Consider the following 17,347-nt stretch of genomic DNA (forward strand, 5'->3'; position numbering starts at 1 on the left):
GCGGCAGCGGGCCGTTCGGGAGGTGGAGCGGCACCTTGAAGACACGGGACTCGTCTGCTCACCCGACAAGTCAGAGATCCTACTCCACAGACCGCGCAAGAAAGGACCCCTCCCGCGGGGCGTGCTCGACGCCGGTCGTTTGGGCGTCCACGTCACGACGAGGGAGGGAACCCGAATACCGATGGTGTCCAAGTTGCGAGTGCTCGGCCTGTGGCTGGAAGAGAACGGTGTCAACCGCAAGCTCAGGCGTACGCGCTGAGCCATATATCGTACGTCACCGCGTATGCCGACTGAAACAGGAGCGAAACCGACAAGCTGAACGTGGCGATCCGCAGGGCGTTGAATACCGCAATGGGGGTACCCCAGTACACGCCAACCCACAGGCTCCTCGAGCTGGGCGTACACAACACGCTCGAGGTGGTCACCGAGGCTCAGAGAATAGCGCAGCTGGAGAGGCTGTCGGGCACCAAAACGCGAAGACGAATCCTCGACCTGCTTGGGATTCGATATCATGAGGCGCGGGGAGTAAAGGAAACACTGCTACCGGAAGTCAGGGACGCCATACAGACGGAAAACATCCCGAAGAACATGCACCCGGCGCATGACGAGCAAAGACGTAAACGAAGGGCGGTAGCAATCCTCGAGGAGCACGGAAGACGAGAAGGCGTCCTCTTTGTCGATGCAGCCAGGTACCCGCAGCCCACTGGTAACATTGATGGCGACGAAGGACGACGACCCCCACCGCCACTACAACGAAATGTGCGAGACGAACCGGGGATGCCAACCCCACTATCACTACTACTACGACGACAAAAACGGCAGCAGCAACAGCAGCAGCAACAGCAGCAACATCAACGACGCGGCCGGCCCACGGCAGCGGAGCCCGCCTTCTCCATGATGGTCGTAGATACGAAGTGAAGGATCCGAGTCACGGCATCAGCGAGGCTGCTGTCGGCCGAAGCAGCGGAGGAGATGGCCATAGCCCTCGCGGTACTCCACGGAGGTACGGAAGATAGCCTGATCATAAGCGACTCCAAATCAGCGATGCGGAACTGCACCAAAGGTAGGGTGTCCGCGGATGTGGCGCGCATTCTCAACGCCAGAGCCGGAGACTTCGCGTCCGGCACGATTACGAACAAGTCCCTCAAATGGTTCCCCGCGCACGTCGGGGAGCTTGGCACTAAAAAAGACAACAGCCGCGACAACAACATCAACAATACTAACGGCCGAAAACACACCGGCATCCCGCCCAACCACAACGAGCGTGCCCATCTCGTCGCAAGGCAGCTTACCCGCCTCGACGCGATCACGCAGAGGGCAGCCGCTGTTGTTGTGCGGGACCCCAGCGGAGGAGTTACCAACACAACCCAAATCGCGGCGCACGGAGCTGGGCGCCACGGGGACGCCGACCGCAATATTGAGGAGTTTCCGGCCTCGTACCGAGAGGTTCTTGAACACTACAGGAAAGAACGTATGAAATATCCACAACCCCACGGGCGGCTGGACAGGTCCCCGGCAGTCGACCTGAGGCGGTTGCAGACGGGCACTTTCACCAACCCCTACCACTTGCACCGCCTGTGGCCCGCGCTGCACCCGTCGCCCGGCTGCCCGTGGTGCGAGCATGAACGGGCTGATATGGCCCATATACTTTGGGAATACCAACGCCCTGAGGAAGAAGGACCAAGAGGAAGGGGGAAGACAACAGCAGGACGCTCTGAAACGGGGCGCCTCGCTGAGAGATGGGAAGCCGCCCTCCTCAGCGAGGCACCCGAGGACCAAGAGTGGGCCGTCCAGCGTGCCAGGGCCATTGCCGAGGATCTCGAAAGATTTTTCTTCGACAATGGACCCCTGGCAGCCTATCCCCGGGCACCAACAGCCATAACCGTTGGACAAATAGTTTATTCCTATCCTACCCTATCCTGGACATGTTATACAATACTGAATTATGTGGTATTACATGAGCGCAAACATCCCTATCTCGCTTGGCACAATATTTATGCTTGGATAAAGCATATGATGGTTGCAAAGACGCTTGCAATTCCTTAAGTGGCTTGTCATTGTATATTCGAGCAGTACCCGTTATTCCGAGTGCTGGATTGGTCGCTCTTTCGCGATAGCAATTATACAGACACTCCAAGCGAACTACCGCCATCGTCGTCGTCGTCGCAGTGATGTTCCGCATAGAATTCAAATGCGATCAATCGCGGCCGCGCGCCGTATGCTGTAGGTGCGAGCGAATGCTTGAGAGGGTGAGCCGAGAAGTATGGTGGCTAATGCAGGGTTACAGCAACGTCTTCTCGCGCTCACAAGAGAGGATGGCGATTAGGGTTCACGCCGTCTTCTCACACGCGCAATGGGGGGAGCGGGGAGATGTGTGCGCGCTTGGAGCGGGGTGGGCGGAGGGGGGGCCGGGGGGCTAGGTTAGTGCGCATCACCTCTGCTACTCCACCTGCGGCGGCTGAGGGCGGCCGGCCGGCATATTGCAATCACCCCAAAACCACCCCATGCAAACACGCGTTGCCGTGTTTGCAAGAACAGTGCACATTCGGCAGCCTGCCAGAGTCCTTTCTCACCATTTTGCTTCCCTACGTCGTTCTGTGCAGCAATCTTTGTTCATGCACCAACCATCCATCAATCGTCAGTCCAGCAACTGTCCCATCGACTCCTCCTTTGTGTCTGGTTCGACTTGGAATGCACTTTACCATAGTAGGAGTCAGAAAAAAATCTGACCTGTAGTCGCCTGCTCTTAAACAGCTATCTGTTCATTTTGCATAAGAGGTACACTGATGGCCCGTACTGATGGCTCAGCCGCTCTGAAGGGTTCTGCCAGAGCCGTTGTTTTTCCAGCGAGAGTCAACACCGTCAATTTCAATACGCGCCACCCGAAGACATCGACGGCTGCTGAACTTGCAGCTCTTCGCGCTGCACATCATCTCTTCATCTTCGAGGTGGTTCAGCCAAGAACCACCTCGAAGATGGTCGCTATTCAGCGACTCGAAGGCGACGCGGCAGTTTTTGGTAGGATCACTGGGGCACATACCGGACGAACGACTGGCACTCGAGATCAGAAAGCTCATTCATACCTTGTCCGAGAAAGGGAACCAGATCGAATTTCAATGGCTTCTAAGTCACTGCGGCATCATGGGCAACGAGCACGCCGATAACGCCCTGCACGCGGCCAGCTCCTGAAGACAACACACATGAATTGGTACCGTCGTCATGGCCCGATACAGTTAGAGTATTTCGCGTGCTGGCACGAGACAAGAAGTTTTATTTGTGGAATTCACGAAGTTTTCAGAAATACCGGACACACCGCCTGGACTCTTCACCCTACATTTGCATCGTACCAAGAATTTGCCGACGTGAGGCTGCCCTGCTTTGTCGGATATGGATATCTGAGTATATTTAGCAAAATCTTTCGCCTTCCGTATTCGAACGACTGAAAAGGCTCCTTGTGATGACTGTGGTTTCCAGGAGACCCTTGAACACATTTTGTGTGATTGCCCTCGATACAGTGAATGGAGACGAAAGCTCGCGGCTGCGATAGCTCTAATTGATTACGGGTCATTTTCAAAACAAATCATTTTGGAATATGACGGCCTCCCAAGCCGTCGCTGCTGGGGGCTGCCAATACATTTTCTCTATTATTCACGTTCAAATACCTGCACAATCTGCTCTAGCACCTACTAGTGTCAACTGTTCTCATGTGCTGTGAACGACTGTAATCGTGTGCATGTGCTTTCTCTCTCTATTTCCTTCTTCTATTTCTACTTCCTCCCTCCTCCCAGTGTAATGTATAGTAATCTGCATTTTTTGTTCTGGCTAACTCCCCTGCCTTTCTCCTTTATTTTGTCTCTCTCTATTTTTGTGGCTAAACAAGACGAAGAAAACGTTCTTATCAGTGTGATGTGCATTGCAAGGCGACTTCAGTAGTCTTAAAGCGTCTCATGCAGTATGTTGTATCACCACGTGACCCTTGTCGACACCACCAACGCTGCTTTTCTTGGTGCCCTCTTCGGACGAGACGCTGTGGTTCAGTAGCTCGGTGTGTTACTCGGGTAGTTGATACCGCTTGATCTGATTTAAACTGGTTCATGCTCTCTCAGCCCAATTGTTTTCTGTTCAAGTGTTTGATCAGATATTGGCTGTAATGCGCCTAGTCCGGTAACACCACCGACGACGGGCTTGCGTGCCGCCCAGGATCAGTGTATATAGACGGATGATATTCCACACTTTTAAAAAATTCAACGACCTACTATACTCCTCTGAACTCTACATACACACGCAACCACGGTATGCGATTTAGACCGGCAACCGCCCCGAACTACGCTGGTTTTCCAAAAGGCGTTCGTGGTTCTATTCCGAGTCATGCCTTTACTACGTTTACTTTATACGCGTATTTGTACGAAACGGCCGTTAACATCGTGTTTCAGCGGGTGTGTAATTCAACTGATTCCCCAATGTTTGTCTCAGTTTTCTTCAGGCACCAAGATTCTGAATAATTATTTTTTTTCTTGCTCTTTGCAGTATGTGCGCCTTCGATACGGGAACAAAGTAGGCCTGGGTGCCTGCGTCATCTATTTATTTCTCAGCGTAAGTAAAAATAACACAAAATCGACGTAACGTCTAGTTTCTGAGTGCAGCAAAGCTTTAGTTAGCTCATTCAGATATACATATAGCAAACACTGTCCTCAGACTATGTCAACAACTAGAGTCAGCTGCCAACGGCTGTGTTGCTCAGACTCACAAGTCACTCACCTACGCCTAACGATCCTTGTTTCGAATTTTAAAAATTCATTAAGCGCGTACAATGTAGGTAAAGAGTATATTTTTTTTCTGCCAAGCACTAATGTTTTGAAGCATTCCTGCTGCGATCAAAAAACAAAGAAAAAAAAATGAAAACAAGTTTAATAAGACCTTTTTGAAACGGTCTCTTTGGCAACACGCTTGTGTCATACAGCAAGTTCAGATTTCCACCCCACGAGTTCAACGGTGGGTCGCGTCTATTTAGACGCGTATAGCCTTTCGTATACCAACCGTACAGTGACACTGAACTTGACGTTCCACTGTAACAGTATTATATATTGTTCTAGCCGACCGAACAAAGTTGGCTGTTCGCATGATCAGTGCGCACGTCTTTTTTTGTTGTTGTTGTTGAACTGACGGAGTCAGCCCCAGCCTATGATGCCCGTGACTAAAATGAACACTAGCCTATATTTCATAGAATTCACTACTAAATTTAACTCTACCTTAAATATTTCGTTTTTTTTACAGTGTATGCTCTATTCAATACATCAAACGCAGCACCAGTCAGACAGCGTCAAAAGTGTCTGAACAAAGTATTAGGTTTTGCTTTTAACCTTACCTTAATGGTTTCATCTTTATGTTACCTATATCTATTAGCCGTAGCACCAGTCATACTGCGTCAGAAATGTCTCAACAAAGTATTAGGTTTTGCTCCTCTCAGACGTATCAAATGTCGAGCTTCCTCGACTACTCTTCGTAGTTGAATTCGTCCTGCCTCGGACAGCCTTCAGCTAATGAGAGTAGTGTAGCTATCGAACTGCGATTGATTACAGCTTAAAATGCAAAGGCTTAAAATGCAAGTAAGGCTTACAATGCAAAACAAAGATATTAAGAGCGGGCGAACGAGGAAAGCCTCAGCCCGGAGCCAAAGTTTCCACAAGAAGAGAGCAGCCTTCGATCTCATGTCGACACGTTAGCTTCAGCCTTGTTACGTTGCTATACATTCATTTCTTTCTCGGTGTATTTATGGGAGTAGGTATACTCGTGTCTTAAAATCACAGCAATCCATAATTCTTAACTACCGACAAGGGCGGGCGCGCAAATTCTCGACAAAAAACATGCACGTCTGCAGCCATTGTGACAAGCATATATGGTTCACCCTGCGTACGACAAAATCTGACGCCCATGCCTGTTGTTGGACTACTTTTGTGAGCCCGGGACATCAGGGGAACTACAGCCGGTGAAAAATCTAAAAATGCAATGGCACACACACCGCTCTCCGAATAAAATAAAATTTGTATAGATGCACCAGCCAATTATGTTCTCTCAATTCACTGACGTCACAGGCAAGGCAAACATCTGGAACTGTGCTTTGGAGCGAGGAGGAATAGAAAGCAGGTGGAACTGCGGTGTTGTGGGCAGAGCTCGTGCTAAATGATGAAGTTGTCACAGAGTATTGTGGAGTTCTCAGCCAGCGTGTTCATAAAAAAAGCTGTTACGCTAGAATTGTTCGTAAGGGCGAATTGCAGCTAATCCTTATGCTGGACATATTATTAATGAAGGCGGCCAGCCAATGGCGAAAGAACACTTACGAGAGGAAATATTTGTTAATTTGGCACCTCGACTCCATCCTGGAGAAACTCTGGAGTGTTTGGGACGAAATCGAAAGTTAGCCCGGACGCCTCGGACACTTACGAAAAATTATCGTCAGGTTTTAATTGATTCTTTATCTATAGCTATTGCAGAGTCAATTAGAGGTCAGGCTCTATTGGAGCGCACTTACTAAGAACGCGCGGTGTTCGAATTAAAACACGGTGACCGCTCTTTTCCTTTTATTGAAGATGGAAAGACCACGAGAATTTCATTACGGTCGATGAGCTTGTCCCGACGAGTGATCCACATACGACGTGCATAGAGGTGCATAAAGCAAAACAGAGCACTTAAGTTATTAGTTGCTTTCTTAACACATTAAGAGCCCGCAGCACCCTTTCGAAAGTACGGAGGTGGGGAGGAGGGAGGGGGGGGGGGGGTGGTACAATGCGCCATCAAAGCTAAGATGGCGAATTCGACATTGTGGCGCAACTTTACTGTCCGGGGCCCGAATTTACAAACCGTTCCTCACGTGAGTGCTCTGCGCGATTGTCCGGTCACTTTGGCTAATAATAATAATAATAATAATAATAATAATAATAATAATAATAATAATAATAATAATAATAATAATAAAACATCAGTATGCGAAAGCGGCCCTGCAGAAGCCAACCGAGAGCTTAAGGTGCAGTACCCGGCAGCTGGAGACATGATAACATATAGGGAAGGAAAATTGATAAATCGCAGGTTTAAATACGATAAACGCGAAAAAGCTTTTTTTTTTCTGACTGCATTTTTTGAATCTCAAAACATCTGCTCATATCCGCCCGACCTTGCCGCATTCCGTTCCGCAGTTGCAAAATGTGCCCTAAGGTAATCAATTAAAATTAAATAACGGATTCGTGTGTAACAAATACAACTTTCCGAATGTTCGTTCATTTACCATCTGCCTCTTCATGTATTCGACCGTGAAGGGAGAGAAGGAAAAAAGAAAGGGGAAGGCAGGGATATTAACCAGAAAAGCGTCTAGTTGGCCACCCTACGCTAGGCGATGGGAATGAGGGAATTGAAAGATCTGAGATAGAGAGGAAGGAAGGAAGGAAGGAAGGAAGGAAGGAAGGAAGGAAGGAAGGAAGGAAGGAAGGAAGGAAGGAAGGAAGGGAGGGAGGAAGGAAGGAAGGACGGGGTGAACGTGTGCAAGCGTGCGGACACGGCCACGCAGTCAAACACGTTCACACAGGCCAGTCACACTCAAGAAGAGGCGCAATAGCGCTAGCCACCACAAGTGATCTTACAGCGAAGCTGTATACCTCTAGTTGGTCGGAAAATTTTGTGGCGTAAACACAAAACGCCATACCCCATACCAACTGTGCGATAGCTTCGCCGAGCTGGGGGAGAGAGAGCTGAGAGAGAGTGAAAGCAGAGTATTGACTCTTTTTGCGGCGATCCCGTGGGCGCTGCCATGTTTGATCACGTGGTGACGCGTCCATTGCTCAACTGCCTCCGTTGCCTCCTTGTTTACAATAGAAGTGTATGACGCTGGCGCGGCTTAGAAAACCTCTGTTTTCGGAGATATCGTACACGGTGACTAGGTGGACAACACGAAGCTTTAATCACAGCTTCAGAGAACATGCAAAAACGCTTTCGGAGCTGATTAAGCTATGTCCAAACGGTGCAAGCAGCGTATATGGTGCTTGTTCTAAAAGTGGGGCTAAATATGTATTCCAATTTATCCAAACATTCCGCTCATGAATTCAGTTAGGATTAGTGTGTTTTGCTCTTTGTTCTTTATTCGGCAAATATTTTGAAGCAGTGGTTTGTCAGTTTCTGACTCAGTGAAGTTCCTCGGTGCGGCCACTATCTGATTATTCTCTGCCTAATCGCTCGCGGGTGTGCTCAGTTCCGATAGATTTGTTCTTGCTGCGCACAAGGCTTGAAACGTAGCTGCTTGGTACATTGTAATACCTTGTAGCAAATATATATTACACCTAGTAACTCGCTTACTCTTGTGGACCGTCACGAAACATTCAGCTTCGACTATTCGTGCGCCATCGGTGTAGTCCGTGATTTATTGTGCGTATACAGTGCGCATATATTCAAATGTGCGCCCATACACTTATTATTCATACGTCGGCGATAGAGTGGGCGTAAGTTTTTCTGCCATTTGGGACATATGTGTATAGATAACGTGCGCGAAACTTACTATGACAGGAAGCGGCGCTACTCCCTTTGACATTGTTTAACGAGTGGTACTTACTCTTGCCGACGTTCTGGGGATGAAGCCCTTTCTTTGAAGGTTAGCGATACAAGGCTGGCGGATGAGCAAATTTCTGTATCCTCGAGGAAAGCCGTACATCACGAAGTGCCGGTGACACGTTCGGACAGTTGCAGCAGCGGTCCGCGGACTTGGCCACACAGATTCATTATATTCCTTAACATGCCAGTCACAATATTTGCAGCCAACTACTGCACACGTCTTCAATCCACATGGTTCAATCTAGCATGATTGGAGCACAGTGTGTTAGCGAAAACTCAGTTGCATTTCCGGTAGCTGATCGCACAGAAGCAAGGGAGAAGCGGTAATCGTTTCGTATTCGTGCGCGGTCGGTGAGGAGAGTTATGGCGCGCCGCTATGAGCGCCATCTCGTTTCTCTAAAACAAACTGCTCCGCGAAAAGGGTCAATAAAATCAGCATCGCGCAGCATAGCGGATGCGAGGTGTAGTGAGGCATGTGGTAGTGGGACGCGTAGAGCTGCTGCCGACGCCGACCGCGTTTCCCCGCGTTTGCGCCGAACGTGCCTAATGTCCGCGACTGCTGCCCATGCCTCTGGCGGCGGCTCGGCAGGTTTCGACCAGAGAACTGGACACTAATTGCTTCCGAAAGACTGAATCCAAAGTAGGGAAGCTGAAACCAAGTGTCGCAGAAGAGAACATCCTGAGTTTAGATTGAGGGAAGCCGAGAGTTCGCGTAGGCGAAGAAATGAAGATCCGGAGGCTTGTGAACATGGCCGGTTGAATTCATCGCGATACTACGCAGAACATCGCGAAGAGATCCTGCGCGCCAGGAAACTAAGTGTGTGGTTTGCCACTACTTTACAAGGCTTTCCCCAGCTCTGCTGGTCTCTGGTGTTTGCGGTAGCAGAGCCACGCATAACGTTTACAGCGAAGCTGTATACCTCTCGTTGGTCGGAAAATTTCGTGGCGTAAGCACAACACGCCAGGTTAACAACTGAAGGCAAACGGCATATCTTTCTTCGCAATCAGGCATACAGTACATATATATATATATATATATATACTTTGTGACGTCACCACGCTTTTGTATATAAAAGGGAGACTCATCTAGCAACTCATTCAGTTCAGTGTAAGACTGCCATGGATAGACCACGAAAATTAAAGACACCAGAAGAACAGCGTGTATACAATGCTCGACCATGTGTGGTGTCTAATACAGCTTCGATGGACATGCAGGGTCGCAGGGTGCGATGACGGCCAATTTTTTGTAACAGCGAAGCTGTTTAGGCTGGAGGTATTCCGGTGGTGTACGCCCGAAATGTGCGCAGATCCTGGAGGCAGTGCAGAAAAGGTCCAAGCGCAATGGCACATACCTCTGTGAACTAGCGAAGCTGTTTAAGCTCGAGGATGGTCCGTCGAGTGTACGTCGCAAAACCACCACCTGGTGATGACGTCACCATCGTCGCCTCAGTAGCGCACCCAGGATCTCTGCCAGGGGGGGGGGGGGGGTTGACAATTTGCCAATACCATCTAACAGCACTAATTTCAATTTCCTCACGGGAAATTGTCAAAACATTCACTTTTGCGAGTGTCCAGACGAATGCGCGTCGTACATCTTAGTTGCAGTACTCAAATGCGCAAGGAAAGAAAAGGGGTTAAACAAAAGGGGGGGGTTAAGTCGGCCTCAGGGGGGGGGGGGGTTACAACCCCCGAAACCTCCCCCCCCCGGTCGATGCGCCACTGCGTCGACTAGCAAAGCCTCGCCACAGCTGCGTGAGCTGTAACGTCATCGCGCGCGCCGCATCGCTTCACCTTAGCTTTGCCGAGCCATGACGTCACAGCGCCGTGTGGAGTGGTTGCCGCGGCTGCGCAGAGGCGGAGCTAAGACGTGACGTCAATGCGCCGATCCAGGGGATATATAGCTCCGCGTCGCCGCCGCGGCGACACAAAAGCCCCGCCGTCTGCACGCCGAGCACATCGCCGCGAAGTTGGGGCGGCCGAAGAAGAGCGTCACTCCCGAAGAAGCGGAAGCGCGGCTCGAACGCCGCCGCGCCCCTACTCGAGAGCGAGTGAGCCGACTTCGGTCTGATCCCGAGTATCACGTCGCCGAAGCGGCGGCGAAACGTCGGCGATTCGCAGAAGATCCGGAGTTACTGAGCCCGCGAAACCGAGCAAAAGCGTTTGAGCGTCCAGAAGCGCCCAGATGCTTCAATGACCGAGTGTTCGTTGCTGCTTGGGCTGACGATGATTCCGGGGTTATCTTGCGCAAAACGTGGCCGAGTCTCGATGCATAACCTCGAAATAACTTGGCCGAACCGAGATAAAGCTAGGTGGGGTCGCCAGCTTCGCTGTTTGCTCAGTCTTTGCACCACTAGTGTGAAGCTGCCTGTAATTTTTTATCTATCCGGCATAAGACAAGAAAGCTCGGAGTTGTAGAAGTTCAGTACTTGCTAATAAACGTCACAATCTTTTCATGCAATCATCAAGTAATCATGCGCCCAAATGATTTAGAAAATTATCGTAACGTGCTAATCACTTGCTAAGCGGTTATCTCGACAGCTCCTTTTTTTGTTTCTTTTTTGCATACTTGCAGCGTATACCATTGCTTTTGTCATTTTGAAGCGGCAAGCTACTACGCAGTGTCGCGCAGCCTTTATAATACCTAATTTTTTTTATCTGCAAGACTTGATCGCGGCTCCTTGTAGAATTCGATAGGTCGGTCACATGTACAGGCGCGGAATAAGGAAGAGGCAGTGTGAAAAGCCAACATGCGTAGACTTAACTTTTCTTTCTTTGTTTGTTTTGATTAAACAAACGCATTTTCTTTCGCAGAAAAAGCCCGTGTGCCTTGCACTGCGTGCACGTTAAAAATCCCCAGGTGTTCAAAATTTCCGGACTCCCCCACTATGGCGTGACTCATAATTATATCATGGTTTTGCCACGTAAAACCCCAGAATATAACTATTTTTCCCTTTCACAGCAAACCATTGGCGCGGTGGCCCTATTCTCGGCATCCGTAGCTGCCGCCACAGGTAAGCAATTCCATTGTGACAGCTCATGTGATTTAAGATCTAATGGCTTTTTTTAGAACGCAGCGCGACTAACTGGTACGAAGAAAAAACAAATGATCTGACAATTTGCCAATACCATCTTGCCAAATTATTGTGGATTCGCCACAATAATTTGCCAAATTATTGTGGCGAATCCACAATAATTTTTCTACACTTTCAATTTATACATTCCATGGGTGTCCGCGCAGAATCCTTGCTCGATTCTCGCTCGCTCGTTGCCTGAATTTAAAACTGAGGGTACAGGAATTTAAACTGAATCTGCAAGAATGCATCTGAGCGAAGGTTACTGCCACTGCCACCACCGGGCATGGTCTTCTGTATTGGCGAGTTCACGCAGAGGAGGAAATTATTGATTCAGTTGGCAGACCCAGAGCGGCATGGCTGGGGACCAACTTCCATTTCTTTATTCAAATACAAAGCACACAAATTCTCTCCCTAGGCGACCACGGGGCCGACTTGTATTACAGAGAAAAAAGAAATTCCAACAACAGTAGGAAGCAGAATTTTGATTTATAGAAATCGCCGAAAATATGCAAGTTAGAAAAACAAGGCTAGTACAGTTTTTACAATTGCGTGACTCTGCACCAAGATGCTTTCAAAAGATGAAGCGCCAGCAGTGACAGCACATTAGGAAGGAACGAAGACAGGACAGGTGCTACTTGCAACTGTTTATTGTGGTCAAAGGTGGTTGAATATATAGCCATGGGGAGAGGGGGGACGAAAAAGGCGGAACACTGATTGTATCAATGTGCACGCATGAGAACACTGAAGATATGCATGAAGGAAATGGCGAATCTAGAACTTATCTAAAAACACACTTTCATTTGTGTATATATTAAGAGACGGGGAGCTAACACATGTTTCCCCTCTCTTCCTAATCTGGTTGGCCTCCAACAATTCATGTGCCACAGAGTCTTTACTTTTAAACAAGATTGTAGTATCTTGAAGCCTTGCTTCACATGCTTGTTTTGTAGTGACAAATACCGGCGCCAGCAGAGGACGAAGAAGAAGACGTTTCTTGTTGTTGGTGCTCGCTCTCGCTCCGCTTGGCCGTTGCCTGTTTCTGGCCTTCATAAAAACGCCAAGCGCATATAACCTTGAACGCGTCTTATCAATTGGTGGAGGTGCTGGTTCCCTCTTCATCCTGGAACTCCGTACCCGGACTCTACCCCCCGCCTCGGCAATGCCTGACGACGCGCCACAGCAGGGTGCTCCCGCACCACCGGTGGTCGCCTGCTCCGGCGTACCACGACAGCGAGACCCTGTCGTTTTCAACGGCACCGACGAGCACGACGTCGAGGACTGGCTCACTTCATATGAGCGGGTAAGCGCCCACAATAAATGGAATGACGGCGACAAGCTCAGCTACGTCAACTTCTACCTGGTGGGCGTAGCTCAGCTGTGGTTCCACAACCACGAAGCTGATATTGCCAACTGGTCCGCCTTTAAAGCGAGCTTCGCGGAAGTCTTCGGCCGACCCGCTGTTCGCAAGCTCCGCGCAGAACAGCGCTTACGCGGTCGCGCCCAACAATTCGGCGAGAACTTCACGTCCTACATCGAGGATATTGTGGACCTCTGCCGTCGCATCAACCCTGCGATGTCCGAAGCCGATAAAATCAGACACATCATGAAGGGGATCGAGGACGACGCCTTCCACATGCTCATAGCCAAAAATCCCCAAACTGTCACGGACGTGGTTCAGTACTGTCAGAGCTACGACGAGTTGCGGAAACAGCGCATTGCTACACGCCTCCCGAGCTCTGACACACCCAACATGTCAGCGTTAACTGTAGGCTCCGTTTCAGCTGACACCACAATGCTCATGCGGCAGATACAGCAGTTTGTCCGAGAAGAAGTGGCGCGACAATTGTCGCTTGTTTCCTGCGTCCCGGACTCTGCGCAGGCGCTTGCTCCGACGCTACGACAGGCCATAGAGGAGCAAATTTCTGAGGCTCTCCCAACCACCTACCAGCATCCGCCTGTTTCCGCTCCACTCACCTATGCTGAGGTCGCACGCCGCCAGTCACCAGCAATGCCACTCCGCACGGATCCTGTTCGACCAGCAAATACCTTCTACGCTGCGCGTGCGCCTGTCCACCCGAACCCGCCTCCTTTTCGCCGTCCCGCACCGCCGTCCACTAATCCTTGGCGCACCCAGGACAACAGGCCTATTTGCTACTTCTGTTGTCTACCTGGCCATGTCGCACGTTTCTGTCGTCGTCGTGACATCCGTACTAGTGCGGGCGAAGTAAATCAAGGCTACTTTCCTTCTGAGCCACCACACCCGATCTCCTCCCACTCAACGATGAACAGCTGCTCACCCAATCGACGTGACTACGGCCCACGTCGGTCGCCCTCACCACGTCGCCGTTCACTTTCCCCAATGGTTCGTCGCCCCCCACCAGTACAAGCGGAAAACTAGCCCTCGCAGTTCCGGAGGCAAGAACTGCGCTCGTGTCGACAACTTCAAGGCCTCGATTTCTACCTGCGAACGAAATCACCGTGGATATCGAAGGTGTTTCTGTGCAAGCACTTGTCGATACTGGAGCCGCTGTGTCTATTCTTAGTGGAGAACTGTGCCGCAAGCTCAAAAAAATTACGATTCCGCTTTCCGACGTCTCCCTGCGTACCGCAACCGCGCACCACATTCACCCTTCAGTGGCATGCACAGCTCGCCTTGTCATTCAGGACGTTTTGTACGTAGTCGAATTCGTCGTTTTTTCACCGTGTTCACACGACTTTATTTTGGGTTGGGACTTTCTTGCTGCTAACCATGCCGTTGTTGACTGTGCGCGTGCCGAACTTGAGTTGTCGCCGACGTGTGACGCCGCATCTGACAAGCCGCCTTCTCGAGTGGTCGTCGCCGCGGACACTGATATACCTCCTTTGTCTTGTGTTCTTGTGCCACTTTCTTGCGACTATGCTCCCTCTTCCACCGCCCTGTTTGCGCCCTCCGAAGCCTTCACCTCTCGCAAAGACTTCCTCCTTCCTTTTGCAGTTCTCACAGTCGAAAACTCTTGCAGCGCCATTTATGTCACGAATCGGTCCTCTTCCCCAGCCACCTTATTCCGTGGTGAATGTATCGGTCGGCTTGACGATGTTGATTCCGCCTACTCCACTCAACTGCCTGACGACGCGATGAGTCTTCACGTCGACAGCATTACTCCTGTTACCACCGCCGATTCGTCCTCCTTAGAAGCCTTCCTCCCGTCAATTGATTCCGAACTTCCACCTGCCCAGTGTACCCAACTCTTGGAACTGCTCGATCGCTTTCGGCTGTCGTTCGATCATGAGCAATCTTCCTTGGGCCGCACTTCCTCCATCGTTCACCACATTGACACCGGCACTCATGCACCCCTACGCCAGCGTCCATACCGAGTTTCTCACGCTGAACGTCGTGTCATTGATGAACAGGTCAACGACATGCTTCATCGTGGCGTAATACAACCCTCGCACAGCCCTTGGGCCTCCCCAGTTGTGCTGGTAAAGAAAAAGGACGGTAGCATTCGATTTTGCGTTGATTATAGGCGCCTTAACCAGATCACACGAAAAGATGTTTATCCGCTGCTCCGCATCGACGACGCTCTCGACTGCTTGCAAGGAGCAGAGTTCTTTTCCTCTTTGGACCTTCGATCTGGGTATTGGCAGGTCCCTATGAATGACACTGACCGTCCGAAGACAGCGTTTGTAACCCCAGACGGGTTATACGAGTTCAACGTGATGCCATTCGGCCTTTGTAATGCGCCTGCCACCTTCGAACGCCTCATGGATAACATTCTTAGAGGCCTCAAATGGCACACATGTCTGTGCTACCTGGACGACGTCGTATTCTTTTCCAAGGACTTTGACTCCCATCTAAAGCGTCTCGCAAGCCTCCTGACCTGCCTTTCCGACGCTGGACTGCAGCTTAACCTGAAGAAGTGCCACTTTGCCGCCCGCCAGCTTACCATCTTAGGTCATGTTGTCAGCAAGGACGGTGTCCTTCCCGACCCTGCAAAGCTTCGCGCCGTCGCCGAGTTCCCCAGGCCGTCTACGCTGAAGGAGCTTCGTAGCTTTATAGGCCTGTGTTCGTACTTTCGCCGATTCGTGCGTAATTTTGCGTCCATAATCGCCCCCTTAACGCAGCTGCTTGCCAACAGCCAAGGCATCTCGGCATGGTCTACAGCTTGCGAAGACGCGTTTGCCACCTTACGCCATCTTTTGATATCCCCACCTATTCAACGCCACTTTGACCCAGACGCTCCAACAGAAATCCACACAGACGCTAGTGGAGTCGGCCTGGGCGCTATTCTAGCCCAGCGTAAGTCTGGCTTCGAAGAGTACGTCGTCTCTTACGCCAGCCGCACTCTCACCAAAGCGGAAATGAACTATTCGGTCACGGAAAAAGAATGTCTTGCTATCGTTTGGGCAATCACCAAATTTCGACCTTACGTATATGGCCGTCCATTTGATGTCGTGACTGATCACCACGCCCTGTGCTGGCTGTCGTCATTAAAGGGCCCTTCTAGTCGCTTAGCTCGTTGGGCGCTTCGTCTCCAGGACTATGACATCCGTGTTGTCTACCGGTCAGGCCGTAAGCATTTGGATGCCGACGCTCTTTCGCGCTCACCACTGCCAGATGAGTCTGGTGCTGCGTCTGTCTCAAGCTATGATTCTTCCTCCCTTACATTGGCCGACATGCCATCCGAGCAACGCCGGGATCCTTGGATAGCATCTCTTCTAGAGTATTTATCTCAGCCATCACCCCGCACCACCGACCGCTCGCTTCGGCGCACTGCTCGCCACTTTGCCATCCGCGAAGGGCTCCTGTACCGCCGCAACTACCTCTCTGATGACCGTAAATGGTTGCTAGTGATTCCTCGCCATCTACGTTCTGACATCTGTGCCTCTTTTCATGCGGATCTTCAATGCGCCCATTCCGGTGTCCTAAAGACGTATGCACGCCTACGGCTTCGATACTACTGGCGCGGAATGTACCGCTTCGTTCGGCAGTACGTCCGCTCGTGCTCCAAGTGTCAACGCCGCAAGAGCCCACCTAACCAGATAACAGGGCCGCTTCAACCATTGCCTTGTCCCTCCCGGCCTTTCGACCGTATCGGCATTGACTTGTACGGCCCTCTACCGTACACCACAGATGGCAACCGCTGGGTTATCGTCGCCGTGGACCACCTCACGCGCTACGCCGAAACTTCAGCGCTTCCGGCGGCCACAGCACGTGAAGTCGGCTCGTTCATCCTTCGCAACCGTGTTCTTCGATATGGTGCGCCTCGCGAGCTACTGAGTGACCGTGGTCGTTCATTCCTCTCCGAGGCTGTAGAAGCCCTACTCCGCGAATGCAACATTGTCCATAGAACTACGAGCGCCTATCATCCGCAAACCAATGGTATGACTGAACGCTTCAATCGCACTCTCGGCGACATGCTCGCTATGTACGTTTCCGCTGACCACACTAACTGGGACCGCATCCTTCCCTTTGTTACGTATGCCTACAACAGCGCCACTCAGTCGACCACAGGATTCTCTCCTTTCTTTCTTCTTTATGGTCGCGAACCTTCCTCGTTTATGGACACGATTCTTTTGTATCGCCCCGACGCTTCAGAATCTACGACTCTATCCGAAGCTGCCACCTATGCCGAAGAATGTCGTCAGATCGCACGTTCTCTTACCGCGCAAAACCAGGCCAGCCAGCAACATAGTCGAGACGC

The 17,347-nt window shown here is 50.7% G+C and overlaps 2 protein-coding genes across 2 annotated transcripts in view; one reads left to right on the forward strand and one right to left on the reverse strand.

The window, feature by feature from the left end:
- Positions 1 to 17,347, reverse strand: part of LOC119437195 (zinc finger CCHC domain-containing protein 24) — a 280,965-nt gene that overhangs the window by 84,693 nt on the left and 178,925 nt on the right. The gene's annotated exons all lie outside the window — the stretch shown is intronic.
- LOC119437194 (sodium-coupled monocarboxylate transporter 2) overlaps positions 1 to 17,347 on the forward strand; it is a 114,094-nt gene that overhangs the window by 31,739 nt on the left and 65,008 nt on the right. Inside the window, exons 2-3 of the mRNA XM_037704251.2 lie at positions 4,528 to 4,593; positions 11,552 to 11,603. Coding sequence (XP_037560179.1) covers positions 4,528 to 4,593; positions 11,552 to 11,603 — 118 coding nt within the window. The remainder of the gene's footprint in view (positions 1 to 4,527; positions 4,594 to 11,551; positions 11,604 to 17,347) is intronic.

The sequence above is a fragment of the Dermacentor silvarum genome, chromosome 1 (genome assembly GCF_013339745.2).
Source record: "Dermacentor silvarum isolate Dsil-2018 chromosome 1, BIME_Dsil_1.4, whole genome shotgun sequence".
Taxonomy (NCBI): domain Eukaryota; kingdom Metazoa; phylum Arthropoda; class Arachnida; order Ixodida; family Ixodidae; genus Dermacentor; species Dermacentor silvarum.